The sequence below is a fragment of the Pristiophorus japonicus genome, chromosome 5, assembly GCF_044704955.1.
Source record: "Pristiophorus japonicus isolate sPriJap1 chromosome 5, sPriJap1.hap1, whole genome shotgun sequence".
In the NCBI taxonomy this organism is placed as follows: Eukaryota; Metazoa; Chordata; class Chondrichthyes; family Pristiophoridae; genus Pristiophorus; species Pristiophorus japonicus.
In genome coordinates, this window is record NC_091981.1 from 23,996,007 (window position 1) to 24,014,415 (window position 18,409).

An 18,409-nucleotide genomic window follows, 5' to 3' on the forward strand; every position below is an offset into this window, starting at 1 on the left:
TTCCTGCTTTCTCTCCATACCACTTGATCCCTTTAGCCATAAGGGCCACATCTAACTCCCTTTTGAATATATCTAACGAACTGGCCTCAACAACTTTCTGTGGTAGAGAATTCCACAGGTTCTCTGAGTGAAGAAGTTTCTCCTCATCTCAGTCCTAAATGGCTTACCCCTTATCCTTAAGTCTGTGACCCCTGGTTCTGGACTTCCCCAACATTGGGAACATTCTTCATGCATCTAACCTGTCCAATCCCGTCAGAATTTTATAAGTTTCTATGAGATCCCCTCTCATTCTTCTAAATTCCAGTGAATATAAGCTCAGTCGATTCAGTCTTTCTTCATATGTCAGTCCTGCCATCCTGTGAATCAGTCTGGTGAACCTTCGTTGTACTCCCTCAATAGCAAAAATGTCCTTCCTCAGATTAGGAGACCAAAACTGCACACAATACTCAAGGTGTGGTCTCACCAAGGCCCTGTACAACTGCAGTAAGACCTCCCTGCCCATATACTCAAATCCCCTCGCTATGAAGGCCAGCATGCCATTTGCCTTCTTTACTGCCTTCTGTACCTGCATGCCAACTTTCAATGACTAATGTACCATGACACCCAGGTCTCATTGCACCTCCCCTTTTACTAATCTATCACCATTCAGATAATAATCTGCCTTCATGTTTTTGCAACCAAAATGGATAATCTCTCACTTATCCACATTATACTGCATCTGCCCATTCACCTAACCAGTCCAAGTCCCCCTGCAGCCTCCTAGTATCCTCCTCGTAGCTCGCCCTGCCACCCAGCTTAGTGTCATCTGCAAACTTGGAGATATTAAATTCAATTCCTTTGTCTAAATCATTAATGTCTATTGTAAATAGCTGGGGTCCCAGCACTGAACCCTGCGACACCCCACTAGTCACTGCCTGCCATTCTGAAAAGGACCCATTTATTCCCACTCTTTGCTTCCTGTCTGCCAACCAGTTCTCTATCCTCGTCAATACATTACCCCCAATACCATGTGCTTTAATTTTGGACACTAATCGCTTGTGTGGGACCTTGTCAAAAGCCTTTTGAAAGTCCAAATACACCACATTCACTGGTTCTCCCTTATCCACTCTACTAGTTACATGCTCAAAAAACTCGACTTGTCAAGCATGATTTCCCTTTCATAAATCCATGCTGACTTGGACCGATCCTGTCACTGCTTTCCAAATGCGCTGCTATTACAGCTTTAATAATTGATTCCAACATTTTCCCCACTACCGATGTCAGGCTAATCAGTCTATAATTCCCTGTTTGCTCTCCCTCTTTTTTTAAAAAGTGGGGTTACATTAGCTACCCTCCAATCCATAGGAACTGAACCAAAGTCTATAGAATGTTGGAAAATGACTACCAATGCATCCACTATTTCTAGGGCCACTTCCTCAAGTACTCTGGGTTGCAGACTATCAGGCGCTGGGGATTTAGCAGCCTTCAGTTCCTTCAATTTCCCCAACACAATTTCCTAACTAATAATTTTATATGTTTCAATTAGGTCACCTCTCATTCTTCTAAACTCTAAGGAATACAGGCTTAGTCTACTCAATCTCTCTTCCTAGGGCAATCCCCTCATAGAAACATAGAAAATAGGTGCAGGAGCAGGCCATTCAGCCCTTCTAGCCTGCACCGCCATTCAACGAGTTCATGGCTGAACATGAAACTTCAGTACCCACTTCCTGCTTTCACGCCATACCCCTTGATCCCCCGAGTAGTAAGGACTTCATCTAACTCCCTTTTGAATATATTTAGTGAATTGGCCTCAACTACTCCCTGTGGTAGAGAATTCCACAGGTTCACCACTCTCTGGGTGAAGAAGTTTCTCCTTATCTCGGTCCTAAATGGCTTATTCCTTATCCTTAGACTGTGACCCCTGGTTCTGGACTTCCCCAACATTGGGAACATTCTTCCTGCATCCAACCTGTCCAAACCCGTCAGAATTTTAAACGTTTCTATGAGGTCCCCTCTCACTCTTCTGAACTCCAGTGAATACAAGCCCAGTTGATTCAGTCTTTCTTGATAGGTCAGTCCCACCATCCCGGGAATCAGTCTGGTGAATCTTCGCTGCACTCCCTCAACAGCAAGTATGTCCTTCCTCAAGTTAGGAGACCAAAACTGTACACAATACTCCAGGTGTGGCCTCACCAAGGCCCTGTACAACTGTAGCAACACCTCCCTGCCCCTGTACTCAAATCCCCTCGCTATGAAGGCCAACATGCCATTTGCTTTCTTAACCGCCTGCTGTACCTGCATGCCAACCTTCAATGACTGATGTACCATGACACCCAGGTCTCGTTGCACCTTCCCTTTTCCTAATCTGTCACCATTCAGATAATAGTCTGTCTCTCTGTTTTTACCACCAAAGTGGATAACCTCACATTTATCCACATTATACTTCATCTGCCACGCATTTGCCCACTCACCTAACCTATCCAAGTCACTCTGTAGCCTCATAGCATCCTCCTCGCAGCTCACACTGCCACCCAACTTAGTGTCATCCGCAAATTTGGAGATACTACATTTAATCCCTTCGTCTAAATCATTAATGTATAATGTAAACAGCTGGGGCCCCAGCACAGAACCCTGCGGTACCCCACTAGTCACTGCCTGCCATTCCGAAAAGTACCCATTTACTCCTACTCTTTGCTTCCTGTCTGACAACCAGTTCTCAATCCACGTCAGCACACTACCCCCAATCCCATGTGCTTTAACTTTGCACATTAATCTCCTGTGTGGGACCTTGTTGAAAGCCTTCTGAAAGTCCAAATATACCACATCAACTGGTACTCCTTTGTCCACTTTATTGGAAACATCCTCAAAAAATTCCAGAAGATTTGTCAAGCATGATCTCCCTTTTACAAATCCATGCTGACTTGGACCTATCATGTCACCATTTTCCAAATGCGCTGCTATGACATCCTTAATAATTGATTCCATCATTTTACCCACTACTGAGGTCAGGCTGACCGGTCTATAATTCCCTGCTTTCTCTCTCCCTCCTTTTTTAAAAAGTGGGGTTACATTGGCTACCCTCCACTCGATAGGAACTGATCCAGAGTCAATGGAATGTTGGAAAATGACTGTCAATGCATCCGCTATTTCCAAGGCCACCTCCTTAAGTACTCTGGGATGCAGTCCATCAGGCCCTGGGGATTTATCGGCCTTCAATCCCATCAATTTCCCCAACACAATTTCCCGACTAATAAAGATTTCCCTCAGTTCCTCCTCCTTAATAGACCCTCTGACCACTTTTATATCCGGAAGGTTGTTTGTGTCCTCCTTAGTGAATACTGAACCAAAGTACTTGTTCAATTGGTCTGCCATTTCTTTGTTCCCCGTTATGACTTCCCCTGATTCTGACTGCAGGGGACCTACGTTTGTCTTTACTAACCTCTTTCTCTTTACATACCTATAGAAACTTTTGCAATCCGCCTTAATGTTCCCTGCAAGCTTCTTCTCGTACTCCATTTTCCCTACCCTAATCAAACCCTTTGTCCTCCTCTGCTGAGTTCTAAATTTCTCCCAGTCCCCAGGTTCGCTGCTATTTCTGGCCAATTTGTATGCCACTTCCTTGGCTTTAATACTATCCCTGATTTCCCTAGATAGCCACGGTTGAGCCACCTTCCCTTTTTTATTTTTACGCCAGACAGGAATGTACTCCCACTAAGGCAAGTATGTCTTTCCTTAGGCAAGGAGACCAGAACTGTGCACAGTACTCCAGGTGTGGCCTCATCAATGCCCTATATAATTGCAATAAGACTTCTTTACTCTTATACTCTAATCCCTTTGTAACAAACACTATTTGCTTTCCTAATTGCTTGCTGTATCTGCATGTTAAACTTTCTGTGATTCATGTCCAAGGACATCCAGGTCCCTCTAAATGCAAACATTTCTCAGTCTCTCACCTTCCAAACATCAGAATTGAAGTGTAAAAAGGAGTAGGAACTTGGTCACATAAACCTTTTTAAAAGCACAGAATGATACCTTTGTGTGCTGAAGTACTTCAGACTCAGCAGCCAGCTAGTTGCTTAATTTGGCTACAAAAACATATGAACGTGGGGAAAAAAGGTTTTAGATGTTTTAACAGAAATCTGTGTTCTGAATGAGACTGCATTTTAGTTTGTAATTAACTCTCAAAATTAACAGGTCTGTATTTGGGGAAGAAAATCAGAGCTCTGGACACAATCCCAAATTCAACAGATCAAATTTCTTACACATCCCTCACGTCAAACCACTAGCAGTAGGAATTAATAGGGGAGCAGTTAAGCTACGTGCATAGGATTTTAAACCGCAGCTTAAATAAGAGAAGAGGCTTTTGGCCAGTAAGAGACTAAAGAGTCCGTCTTGGTACTCACATTTTGAGATAGAAAGAAAATACAGAAAGAGATCAAAATAATACTTATTGCATACAAATTGCATAAATGTTATTTTTCTATAAACATACCAAATGGATCAAAACATCTTAATAGATTAATAGCATGCAATCTGTTTCTACCTTGTAGGAGTCCTCTGTGTAGAACACTTTTTTTAAAAATGGTTTATTCTGCCAATTTTCTCTCTCATTTCCTGAAGCTTTTGGATCCTGCTGAGGTACTATCCCATGGATGCCACTCGTACCAAGTGGTCATGTCTTAGTCTTAGCCTAGGCAGTGAGTGTTCGCAAGCTATTTCCCTATGGGAGGCCGCATAGCCGACCTAGTTTATCATCAAATTCAGGTCTGTACTAAATATTCTCTTGGGTTCAGTATCATGCCCCTAGCCCTGTAAGCTGACCTGTGATCTGCAGAGTAGTTTTACTGCCAAATATGTAGTTCGGTGATATCGTTACGGTCCCCATGCCACGCAAAGACCCCTAGCTCTCTGTGTTGCCTACTGTGATTTCACACGTGCCACCAATAGGGGTTCCCCTATCTTTCAGAAAACAGACTGAAAAGAATACTGCTAAGACAAGGCAAATTACAAATCATCAAATGGGTTTATTTTACATGAAATATTAAAAGAACAGAAAAGAGTCTTCTCATGAAGTACATCTATTTCATATTGCTCCAAGCAATAGTTAGTGGGAGTCGAGTGGGGATTTGGGAATAATGGCTGTGTCAGCAAGCCCCTCAGACTTCGTCTCCCTCAGAGATTCCTCAAAGATCTGGAAAGGCATTTCATGCGTAAAATTGTGCACATGGTACTCCCACATGTAAATGTGATTCTACAGAGCATAGAATCAGAATAGTACAGCACAGGAGGCCATTAGGTTCATCAATTCTGCGCTGGCTCATTCGAAGAGCCATCCAGTTAATCCCACTCGTTCCCCATATCCCTGCAATTTTTTCTCCAAGTATTTATCCAATTCCCTTTTGAAGGCTACTGTTGAGTCTGTATCCACCACTCTATCAGGCAGTGCATTCCAATTCCTAACCACTCGTTGCATAAAACAGATTTTCCTCATATGTGCCCTTAGCTTTAAAAAAAAATCAATGTGTTACAACGTGCAGTAATTCAAAGTTTCTGTTAAATTTTACATAGCTCATCAGCTAGATAAATATAAATGTACTTAACAATATGAAGCTGTTTGCAATCTGTACAATTAGTAATAAACTTACAACTTCAAATATCGGTGTACATCAGCAGGAAGTGCAGCTCCATCAAAAGTGAAGTTGTCAGCCATGATATTGATGGTGAGCTTTGACCGCCAGTGCGCGACAGGCTGGTCTGGAACTTTAGTTTCAGCATTAGCTGCTGTTTCCTGGTTTTGTGGGGAAAAGAAAGTCAACATTGATTCTGCAAAGGAAAACAGTAGTTAATCTTGCTCAATGATAATCTCACGAGTAACCAGAAAACAGAATTTAAAACTCCTAAAAGGAGAAACTTTTAAAATAAGTTAGCATGGGCATTGGGATTTGATTAATCCAGAATAACCATCTGTTATTCAGATAAATATCCAGGTAAACACACCAGTGGCAACATTAGACTACATCAACAATTCTACACACATCCTAGTCAGTCATCCTCGTGGATTAACTACCATGCCCTATTCTACTTTCAGGCTGTTGAACTTTAATATCTATGCAACAAAACACAGAGTATTGCCTACTCCATGCTACGGTAGACCCTTATTAAGACTGCCGAGATATCGCCAGTTTGTTAGTTCTCTGAAACAGATCACCGGAATATCACGACTTAAAGCAGACTTCCAGGTTTATACAATAAATTGGAATCTTAATATATAAAAACTCTTCACAGAATATCAAGATTCAAATTCTCCCAAATAAGTGTTGCGATCTAGAATTCAATCCCTCATGCACAGAAATTTGAATATGGAGCACAAGATCACCCACTGAACCAAGATTGTTATAGCAACGTATATTTATACAGTGCCTTTAACACAGCAAAGCTTCCCAAGGCGAGTCATACATCCAAGTAGGAAGAAGTGGTGGTGACCAAAAGTGCCGCCAAGAATTTGAAGTAGGCTTTTGAAGATGTAACATGACAAATGGGGTTTAGGGATAGAGTTCCAGACTGTGGGTGCAAGATGGCGAAAGGCTCCTCCCCTGATTGCAGGGCCCAGGGAGGAGGGGAAGGAGACAGTGCAGTAGACCAGAAGGAAGGAAAAGCAGTGAGGGCTTGGATGCAGGGGTTGAGGATGTTGCAGAAGAAAAGCAGGCCATAGAGAAGTTTGATGCCAAGTATGAGAATTTTAAAATGGGGGCACTGAGAATGGAAGTCACTTAGAGCCCAGTGAGAGATAACCAGGAATTTGTGCAGGTAGCAAGAGTTCCGGGAGTTATAGATTATGTAAAGTGGAGAGAGCATCGGAAAAATATAGTCTCAACGTAACAAAGGCATGGACTGAGATTGCAGTGGGGCGGAGTTAGGCATTTCAAAGATGGAAGTGGCCAGTCCTGTGATATGGATATGGGGCTCAAAACTCAGCGCAAGGTTGAACAAGACACCAAGGCGGTGTACCATTGGGTTGAGCTCAAGCAGACTCCCAGGAAAGTCAATGTTAGCAAGAAATAATATGCAGGATTTTCAGTGGGCGCAAAACAGGGTGGTTTGATTGAAAACAGAGGAATTTCCTCTCTGAGGGTCGTGAAGCTTTGGAATTCTCTATCCCAAAAAGCTGTGGAGGCTGGGTCATTGAATATCATCATCATAGGTAGTCCCTCGGAATCGAGGAAGACTTGCTTCCACTCTTAAAATGAGTCCTTAAGTGGCTGAACAGTCCAATACGGGAACCACAGTCCCTGTCACAGGTGGGACAGATAGTCGTTGAGGGAAAGGGTGGGTGGGAGTGGTTTGCCGCACGCTCTTTCTGCTGTCTGCACTTGATTTCTGCATGCTCTCGGCGACGAGACTCGAGGTGCTCAGCGCCCTCTCAGATGCTCTTCCTCCACTTAGGGCAGTCTTTGGCCAGGGACTCCAAGGTGTCGGTGGGGATGTTGCACTTTATCAGGGAGGCTTCGAGGGTGTCCTTGTAACATTTCCTCTGCCCACCTTTGGCTTGTTTGCCGTGAAGGAGTTCCGAGTAGAGCGCTTGCTTTGGGAGTCTCGTATCTGGCATTCAAACAATATGGCCTGCCCAGCGGAGCTGATCAAGTGTGGTCAGTGCTTCAATGCTGGGGATGTTGGCCTGGTCGAGGACGCCAACGTTGGTGCGTCTGTCCTCCCAGGGGATTTATAGGATCTTGCGGAGACATCGTTGGTGGTATTTCTCCAGCGACTTGGTGTCTACTGGACATGGCTTAGATAGACAAATCCCTGAACTATAGGGGAGTCACCAGTTATGGGGAACAGGTAGAAAAGTGGAGTTGAGGCCAAGATCAGATCATTATCTTACTGAATGGCAGAAAAGGCTCAAAGGGCCATATGGCCTACTTCTGCTCCTATTTCTTATATTTTTATGGTTCTGGTCTTGCTAGTGTTGAGAAAAGCAAGATCCTCGGACTCATCCACAATAATGCGCCAGCAGAATACTTTTGAGCATCCCCTTAATACTCCAGCACAGGTTCTCTGAGCCTTCTGGGCAGTTTGGTCGATGAGTGCAAAGAAAGTTTAGAAAACAAAAAGGGACTGCACTGCCACAAAGGCAATATATAATGAGATTTTACTTTTAAAAGCAGCAGGTTCCATACTGCCTTGCATCACCTTCAAATATTAAGAATCTTCGCAAAAGTCAGGGTGAAGAGTCACCATTAGCAGCACCGATTAGGCTATCTGGCACAGCAACTGGGAAATGCAAAATTACACTGCAATCATTTTATTAATGACACAGGCTTTAAAGTCAGAAACAGCAACCATTTGCTAGTGGTAGGGCTACTATCATCGTCAATGATTGGAAATAAGAAATTTAAACCACTTCGCTGTGCAGTGCAGGTATGAATGCTTCAGCTGCTCGGCCCATTAACCATCAAAAAATGATCACTTTTGCTGAAATCAGCTCTTTTCACAAAGTGCACCATTTCCGAATACAGAAGCTTTCCTTGCTTATAGTGTCAGTTTGCTACCAATTCCATCAACAGCAGCCCAGTCTGAATGTGCTACATGTTTTCAATTTATTTTTCAAACAGCAAAAAAAAGAAAATCTACTTTCTAATTTTACTTATAATTCCATCCATCATATTTAAAACAACACGTACTTGGGCGTCGGTCTCTCCTGTAATTAGGTTGATTTCCTCGGGTTTAGGAATCATGTAGGTTGTAAGATGTCCAATGGCATACACATGCTTGCTGTCATACCAAGGTTGCTGACCACCATGATGGAGAAACAAATGAGTGTACAGTGTCCCATTGCTACGCGTTTTCTTTGGTAATGAAACATTGACGGCCCTTTAAAAACATAAAGAAGAGTATAAGAGGTAGAATGATTCATAGAAGAAATGGTTATGTATTATATGCATATTACCCTAGCATTGTTCGATAACCATTAATAAAATGATAAACCAAGTTTGAATTTCAAAGAATGTAGAATTCAAAATAAATTCAGGGGATTGTTAGAAACTAAATCCAAATGAAAACTCATTCTACCTAATTATCTCCAATAATTTTGACAGCTATTGCTGGAATTCAAAAGGACATTTACCAGGTATGTCATTAGCCAGTTATCACTACTCTATATAAAAGCAGACAAGTACTGAAGCGTGCAGCGCACTACAAATATGTTTAACCAAGTTTTCCTGAGTTCTGTGATGGGGTTCAATCTGCAGATCACTGTTTCTCTATTTCTCAATCCTTTAAAACACACTATGCTCATTCATTCTGGCTACACGTTTTGCCAGAAAATACTTGTTTCACTCATTTTACCAGGAATTCTCGGTTTTAAGAATTATAGGTGAACACAACACAATGAAGATCTCACAGTTCTTGCATAAAGTACATGCCTCTTCCCACACAGCAGCAATTATTTTAATGTGAATGATATTGTGTAATGAAGAATATTTACAACAATGAAACTGTCCACTTGGCCCAACCAGTCTGTATTAATATTTATCCTTGACATCCATAATTCACAAGAGAAAAAAAAATATCTTAGCAAAATTGAATGCCCTAAATAGATGGACACAACATATTCTCACCAAGGGAGCAGGAGACAACTGCATTTAGGGTTAGGGTATCAGTTTTCATATTAATGAAGTATGTGCTCTGTTTAAGGACAGTTTTTTTTTTACTATAGACTCATATCCAGTAGGAATAGAGCTGAGCCCTCAACATAGCACCATTACAATCATGACAGAGAGAAGACTTTCAATTGTTCTGGGATGGACGGAAACCTCGGCGTCAGAGGTGAAAGAATAGTGTTCTTGTATATATTGCACGACCCAATCCAATGCATTAGATTTGATGAAAAGGTTTAGTGACAAAGTTAATCCACAAATTCTCCAACTTGATATCTCTCACTTGGCGAGTTTCCACCACTGAGCAGCTCTTCTGTAAGGTGCCAAATCTTTAACAATTAGCCAGGAAACTACTGATCTATGAAATGGTCATCAAACACCTCATCCATGCTAACCCAAATTGAACACAAGTTACTTAGCAAATGACACACTCTATTCAATGCAGTTAGCCAAGTTGAAATGTCTAATCCACACCCCAATTTCTGGCATTGAAGAGTAAACAAGAAATTGATCTTCTCCCACCAACACCATCAATTGCTTCTGATCTTACTTCACTGTATTTGCCGTCAAAATCCACCTCCATTCATTCATCTTCTCAGGCAGTCCCTCGGAGTCAAGGGTAACTGGCTTCCATACTAATGAGGTCTCAGGAGACTGAAGAGTCCAATGCGGGACCTACAGTCCTCTGTCACAGGTGGGGCAGACAGTGGTTGAAGGGATGGGTGGGTGGGGTGCCTGGGTTATCGTGCGCTCCTTCTGCTGTTTGCCGGGAGCAAGAGGAGAGCATGCGCAGAGACTCGAGGTGTTTGGCACCTTCCCGGATGCTTCTCCTCCATTTTGAGCGGTCTTGGGCCAGGAATTCCCAGGTGTCGGTGGGGATGTTGCACTTTGAGGGTGTCCTTGAAGTGTTTCTTCTGGGGCTTGCTTGCCGTGTCGGAGCTCCAAGTAGAGTGCTTGTTTTGGGAGTCGCATATCGGGCATGCGGACGATGTGGCCTTCATCACCTTGAGGATCAATATCTCAAGCACCATCCTTTTCTGGCCTCCCTACCTTCCAGTTAATCCAGAACTCCAAGGCACGAGAGTCCTCATGCACAAAGTCCCAAACCCATCACTCCCCCACCCATTCTCTCTCAGTTCCCCTGGCTCCCGAGGTTACAACGAATCAATTTCAAGATCCTCATCCTCACTTTCACATCATACTATAAGCCTTGCGCCTCTCAATTTGGATGTTCAACTGCAGTTATTCATAAGGACAGACCAAACAGGGAGCCCTGGGACAGAGGTGACTGTGTGGGTATAGGACAAGAAACTATTGCACCAACTACATTGGTACACACAGGATTAGAATCATAAAAAGTGCAGTGCTATAGTAGTAAAGTGTGGAGGAGAAACCGTTGAGGAGAATGGAATAGTCAACAGTGTCAAGATAGTTGAGAAGTTGGTGACTTTGACCAGAGGACTGCTGCCTGGTCATAAACTGGAACTTGAGATTCAATGAGTAGCAATAACTTGAGTATGTGTCCAAGGAGCTTGGACAGAAAAGGAGAAATTAGAGACAGAGCGATAATAAGTGAGATTAGAAATGTCAAGCATGGGATTATTAACAAAGGGCTAGTAACAAAAGTTCTACAACACATGGGAAGAATGCTGGAAGGATAAATGAGGTTGGCCAGGTCAGCAAGTATGAAGCTGAGAAAGAGACACTGCATGGTCTGAAGCTGAAAGACCAAATATGGGCATCCTGGAGAATCGGACGATGGCTGCAGGGGAAATTGGGAAGGATGTAGAGCACGGGAGTGCGGTTTAGAAAAGTGAGAGCTATAGTAAACACAGCTGTGCAGATGGCCTAGATTTTTGGAGTCCATTCGCTGCTCACAGCTTGGGCTGTCCTTGCCCTCCAGGATGACCCTGGAATAAGAGGAGTTGGCTGCATAATGTTCAATGTCAGAAGGATATGCCACAGGAAAAATTCTAGCTACAAGGTTCAGCCAGAAATAAGCATTCATTTTTTCAGCCTATGTCCAATTATTACATTTAGAATTCCCATCTTAATGAGTAAGCAACTATTCTACTCCTGATCATTCAAAGCCATTTTTACGTGAAAAATCTGAATTACCCAGTAACTCAAATAAAACAAAAGCAGCATTTTGTACTAAAAAAAAAATCAAAATTTACTGATAATTGAAAGTTGCTGAATTCAAATTAAGAGTAGGTTGTATCTTAATATGTAGCTAGTTAGCATTTTTATAACTACAATCAAAGGTTCAAACCCAGCTTATTAAGCACTAAAGGGGGTTGCATACAGCAATCACATAAAGCACAAATCCTGGGTACTAATCTTCCATGGGATTAGTCATCCTTCCTTCCAATTTCTAAAACATCACCCTCCACAAACACACACCACTGGCCCGGAACCCTACTCATATTCAGGTGGGCATCATTTGTAGAAAACTGTACATATCTCCTTAGTGGCACACCAGCAGGAAGCAATGTTTGAAACCTGGGAATTAATGGCAAAAATAATTCATTTTTCCTGTCATCTGCATCCTGGAAAAAATACTGAAGAATTGAACTAGAGAGCAGCATCCTTCACACTATGAACATACTCTTCTACCCACAGACTAGTGTGGAAGACTCACTGTAATTCAAGAGACTTATGGGTTACTAAACACACTAAAATACATAATAAAATGCAGAAAATAGTTACCTCTCAAATTTAGAGTTCACATCAAAGTTTTCTATGTTCAACATGAGGTTTAGACTGCCTCCACCACTAACACTGCTTTTTGTCGAAGTATAGATGCTCAGCTGAAATACAAATCCAAAATGCAAGCAAACTATTAAAACAATTATACTATTACTTTTTTTAAGGCTGCAAAATTGAACATGTTCTTGAAGGAATAATTGAATAAAATGTCAGTTAACATCAGTGATACAAGCAATGCAAAAAAGGCACATCAAGCAACATTTGCGAGTGCAAAACACTTAAAATGACAGCGTTTAAAAGAACGTCTCAACTGTTGGCAGCAAAATCAATAGTACTTTAATTCTACCACTAACAATCTGATTATTAAAGAATTATGCAGCCTCATTTCTATTTCTCATTTGTGTGGCGCACCTCACTGGAGAAACATATGGAGTAGACTTGAGGTCATCCAAAATTCGGCAGCCCCAGTCCCGCTCACATTGGCTCCCAGTAAGCAACGCCTCGATTTCAAAATTCTCATCCTCGTTTATAAATCCCTCCGTATATCTAATCTCCTTCAGCCTCGCAACCCTTCCAGAGATATCTGTGCTCCTCTAATTCTGCCCTCCGAAGCATCCCCGATTATAATCGCTCAACCATCGGTAGCTGCCTAGGCCCTAAGCTCTGGAACTCCCTGCCTAAACTTCTCCGCCTCTTTCCTCCTTTAAGACGCTCCTTAAAACCTCTCTCTTTGACCAAGCTTTTGGTCACCTGCCCTAATTTCTTCTTGGGGCTCAGTGGCAATTTTTTTTTTCTGTCTTTTAACACTCCTGTGAAGCGCCTTGGGACGTTTTACTAGGTTAAAGGCGCTATATAAATACAAGTTGTTGTTGCCAGAAAGTAGTGGATTGCAAGCTCAAAGGCCTCACACCACCAACTTGCCGAAGCATCGATTGGAAGCAGAGTACATCTCTACGAGGAGGGAAAATTGTCATTCCCAGTGCATTCTCTAGCGTAGCTCAGAGTAGGGAGGGAGAGGGAGAGGGAGAGGGAGAGGGAGAGGGAGAGGGAGAGGGAGAGGGAGAGGGAGAGGGAGAGGGAGAGGGAGAGGGAGAGGGAGAGGGAGAGGGAGAGGATATCCATCGTTTGGTCAGTACAGCATTGTGTCTGCCAGCTGAAAAAGAGCTATCCAGCTTAATCCCACTTCCCAGCTTTCGGTCCATAGCCCTGTAGGTTATGGCACTTCAAGTGCACATCCAAGTACTTTTAAAATGCTATGAGGGTTTCTGCCTCCTCCACCTTACAAGGCAGTGAGTTCCAGACCCCCACTGCCCTCTGGGTGACTAAAGTTTTCCTCAAATCCTTCTATCAATTACATTAAATTTACGCCCCCTGGTTTAAAGGTAATTGGTAGAAGAATTAGAGGGGAGTTGAGGATAACTTTTTTCAGCCAGAGGGTGATGGGAGTCAGTTTTGGGAGGAAAATATAAGGTGGTCTGATCAAAGTGAACACATTCCATCGACGATCTGATCAGGTTGCAGCTGCACATCTCGGCCCAGCTACAGGCTGACAATTATCCCAGAAAGCACAATGTTCTGTCATAGGCTCATTCTATCTGCTGTGGAGGAGGGTTACAACAACTTGTATTTATATAGCGCCTTTAATGTAGTGAAACATCCCAAGGCGCTTCACATGAGTATTATGAGACACCGAGCCACATAAGTAGAAATTAGCACAGATGACCAAAGAGGTGGGTTTTAAGGAGCGTCTTAAAGGAGGAAAGAGCAGTGGAGGGCTTTAGGCAGGGAGTTCCAGAGCTTAGGGCCTAGGCAACAGAAGGCACGGCCACCAATGGTTGAGCGATTATAATCAGGGATGCTCAAGAAGGCAGAGTTAGAGGGGCGCAGACATCTCGGGGTTGGGAGTAAACGCTGTGCGTTGGGGTCGGATGATGATATGGGAGGGTGTTCAACCTGTTCCTAAATCCTGACAATCCAGCCCTTATAGAACAGGCAACCTGGTCCTATTCACAATTTTATTTCTGAATTGCTGGTTTGTGATGATTTAGAGTTTTGTGGTTCTGGAAGCTTAGTCAGGGTTGGGTTTTTTTTAGCACTGTTAGTTTGACAAAAGGTGTATTTTTAGTGCTGTTACTTGGACTGCTCCTGCTTCAATGGAATTGGGCGACTGTTTCCCAGCACAATCCTGCAGCTGACAACACACAACATTACAAAGTTGATTTTTAACAAGGCAAGGGAACATAAAGCTGTCACCTATTAACTGTTTGAGCTAATATGAACTTATTTTAAAAAATACGAACTATTCAAGTTCCAATAAAAACAGGTACATATCAACACAAACAATTTGAAGATTTCAGCTTTAATTTCCTTGCCATTTTAAAAACCAACTTTGTAATGTTGTGCGTCAAACTATTTCAAGGTCAGCTATAGCAATGTACGTGGGAAAGAGGCACCATATATAGGGCCCAAGTTTCCACAAGAAAAAAAACGGACGCCCTCCGAGCTGGGCGCCCGTTTTTCGCGCCTAAAAAAAAAAAATCGCGATTCTGGAGCGTTCTGCAGCTCCTTGTCTGCCTGGCGCGGCGTGCAGGGGGGCGGAGCCTACACTCACGCCGATTTTGTAAGTGGGAGGGGGCAGGTACTATTTAAATTAGTTTTTTTCCTGCCGGCAACGTTGCGCGTGCGCGTTGAAGCGTTCGCGCATGCTCAGTGTGAAAAAAACATTGGCACTCGGCCATTTTTGTAGTTCTTTGTAGCAGTTTAGTTTTTTAAAATTTTTTAATAAAAGTACATTGCCATCAGCACAGAGGCTTCTTGTAGCAGTGAGAAGGGTGCAGGAAGCCTCAGAAAGTTGAGGCAGTCGGTTCCCGACGACCTCCCCCTTTTGCCGTCGGGAAATGGCTCCTCAATTTCTGAGGCTTCCTGCAGCCTTCTATTCCTGCCAGACGTCTGGAACGGCTCCATTCCCCCCCGCGTTCGGTCGGCTCTCTCCCTGGCTCCCTCCCCTCTCCGCGTTCATCGGCTCCCTTCCCTCCCCCCTCCGCGTTCGGCGGCTCCCTTCCCTCCTCTCCCCCCCCCCCTGCGCGTTTGTCGGCTCCCTTCCCTCCCCCCCGCGTTCGTCGGCTCCCTTCCCTCCCCCCACGTTCGTCGGCACCCTTCCCTCCCTCCCCCCGCGTTCGTCGGCTCCCTCCTCCCGCCCGCCCGCCCCCCCTGCCCGCGTTCGGTCGGCTCCCTCCCCCCCCCACCGCCCGCGTTCGGTCGGCTCCCTCGTTTTGTGAGGCTTGCTACACCATTCTCTGTGCCTGAAGCACTTTCACACAAGTAGGAAGATGGTTTATTTAATCTTTTCTTTGCTTATAAATGTTTATTCAGGTTGGATTTATTTGTATAATATTTGTATAAGTATAAATAAGGATTTATTGTAGAATTTAATGAGTTCCCTTCCCCCCCCCCCCACCTCGTTCTGGACGCCCGATTTGTAACCTGCGCCTGATTTTTTAATGTGTAGAACAGGTTTTTTCAGTTCTACAAAAATCTTCACTTGCTCCATTCTACTTTAGTTTAGAGTACATTTTCACTGTGGAAACTTTCAAATCAGGCGTCAGTAGCCGGACACGCCCCCATTTGAAGAAAAAATTCTGTTCCAAAGTAGAACTGTTCTACCTGACTAGAACTGCAGAAAAAAAAATGTGGAGAATTGCGAATTCTAAGATAGTCCGTTCTCCACCAGTTGCTCCTAAAAATCAGGCGCAAATCATGTGGAAACTTGGGCCCATAGACAGTACAAACCCGACAACAGCCAATATTAACCCAAGTAGGTTACACGACATCTTATTCGAAGGGCTTTTGCCTGTATCAATAACCCGATTCGAAAATGGAACATAGAGGATGCATCTCAAGTACTGGAAAATAAGCTGTTTGAGTGGCTGCATAATTCAAACACTAGAAACAAATGAGTTACACTGCCCACAACTAGTCGTTTGCACTCTGATCAATGGCTCAGTGGATCGCACGCGCGCCTGAGTGAGAAGGTTGTGGGTTTAAGTCCCACTCCAGAGACTTGAGCACAAAAGTCTAGGCTGATACTCCAGTGCAGTGCTGAGGGAGTGCTGGAGGGGCAAGCCTTGCGGATGAGATGGTAAACGAGGCCCTGTTTGCTCTCTCAGGTGGATATCACTAAAAAACAGATTATCTGGTCATCATCACATTGCTGATTGTGGGAGCTTGCTGTGTTCAAATTGGCTGCCACGTTTCCTGCATTACCACAGTGCCCGCATTTCAAAAAAGCATTTACTAGTACACAGCAACAGCAACAACTTTTTAGCAAGTCAACAAATACAAAAATAAATGCAGAAATCCAATGAGAGAAATCTGATGACTTCAGGGATCTGTTGGCAGACCCAATTCAATATGCTATGGTTAGTTTGGTAATTTGCCAGCAACAAGACCTCCGACATTAACTACAAATTTTTAAATGGGATGAATGCAGTACACATCATCAAATAGGGGATTTTCAGCTCCACCTGAGGCACAAGCTGCAAAAAGTGGCCACTGGCCACAGTCCCACCCTCCCCAAAATCATTTTATTTTCAAACATGCACGGTTCAGACCTTCCCCGACCTTTCTAGAAGCAACCATCCTCAGCAAAATAGTCAGTGTGGTTTAAAACTGCAGTCACAGTAGTTTTAAAGTGAACCTGCCTCTCCACAACATCAATGGAGCAGTTGCTACAGCAAGAGGAGTGACTGTGAGTGGAACATTACTCAGCACAAGCTTCACACTGTAAAACTGCACATTTCTGAAGTGAGTTGATGCACTGCCCCATAATATTTAAATCAGCTTAATAAACAAATGTGCAGCTAACAACCAAACAGCTGACAAAGTAACAGGTACATTTTTTTTAAACTTTAAGCCACGTCATGTTGATATGCTGATCTAAAGACACGATATACACACAACTCAAAAGTGGCAAACAGATAAAAGTACATTCTTTAAAAAACTTTAAGCCACATTGTGATAAACTGATCTAAAGATGCTATATTATATATATATTATATACACACACATATACATACACATTATATATTTACACACACAAAATACATATATTATATATACACACACTGCTCAGGAGTGGCAAAGAAAGAGGTAAAACTACATTCTTTAGAAAACTTTAGCCACATCACGTTGACATGCTGATCTAAAGATACTATATATACACACACATACACAATATATGTACTATACATACACACAGCTCAGAAATGGCGAAGAAACAGGTTAAAACTACATTCTTTAAAAAACTTTGAGGCACATCATGTTGACATGCTGATCTAAATATATACCACAGAAGGCATCAACTCAGTTGCCACATAGGATGATACTGGAGACCGGCAAGTGCCGAGAAGCCGAGCCACTGACCTGGATCCTGGGGTTAGCAGCGAGGTAAGGCTTGATGCAGTTCTTGGTCTTGGGGTTGGGGCAGGGCTTGGTGTACACGATCCCATACATCACCCAGCACGTGTGCAACACATAGGCGACAAAAACCCCGACAATCAGGGTGGTGAAAGAGGTCGCCTTCAGCCCAAACATATTGGGAGCCTTCAGATCTGCAACATATTGGAGTTAAACACACACACACACAGCCGCTGGTCAAAGCGCCGCAGGCACCGGCCTCTCCCCCGGCCAGCACCGAGTGTGGAGGGCAACAGCCGCACCGGGCCTGGGTCAGAGGCCTGCCGGCCGCTCACTGCAGCCCCGGGCCCGCATCGCCGGCCCCGCTCTCCCCGCACTGACACACACCGAGCGCCCAGCCCCGCACACACTCCGCCCGCCCGGATCTAACCTCACCAACCCGCCGGAAGCTGGCTGGCCGCGCGACCGCTGCTCCCAGAGCCCCCCGCGTGCAGCCGCACTGCATTGTGGTCATTGTAGTTCCCCACCTCTCCCTCCTCCTGTCCTTCCATCTCTCCCTCCCTCTCATCTACCCCTCCCTCCTCCACCCCCACCCCCTCCTCCTCCCCCACATCCATCCCTCCCTCTCTCTCCCCTCCTCTTCCCCCGCA

At 43.9% G+C, this 18,409-nt stretch overlaps 1 protein-coding gene across 1 annotated transcript in view; it reads right to left on the bottom strand.

Moving 5' to 3' along the window:
• The window catches only part of clptm1l (CLPTM1 like), a 38,460-nt gene extending 20,251 nt beyond the window's left edge, over positions 1–18,209 (bottom strand). The window contains exons 1-4 of the mRNA XM_070880409.1: positions 17,766–18,209; positions 12,345–12,445; positions 8,661–8,850; positions 5,625–5,767 (exon numbers count right to left, since the gene is read on the bottom strand). Coding sequence (XP_070736510.1) covers positions 5,625–5,767; positions 8,661–8,850; positions 12,345–12,445; positions 17,766–17,936 — 605 coding nt within the window. The 5' untranslated portion in view covers positions 17,937–18,209. The remainder of the gene's footprint in view (positions 1–5,624; positions 5,768–8,660; positions 8,851–12,344; positions 12,446–17,765) is intronic.
• Positions 18,210–18,409: the final 200 nt, after the last annotated feature.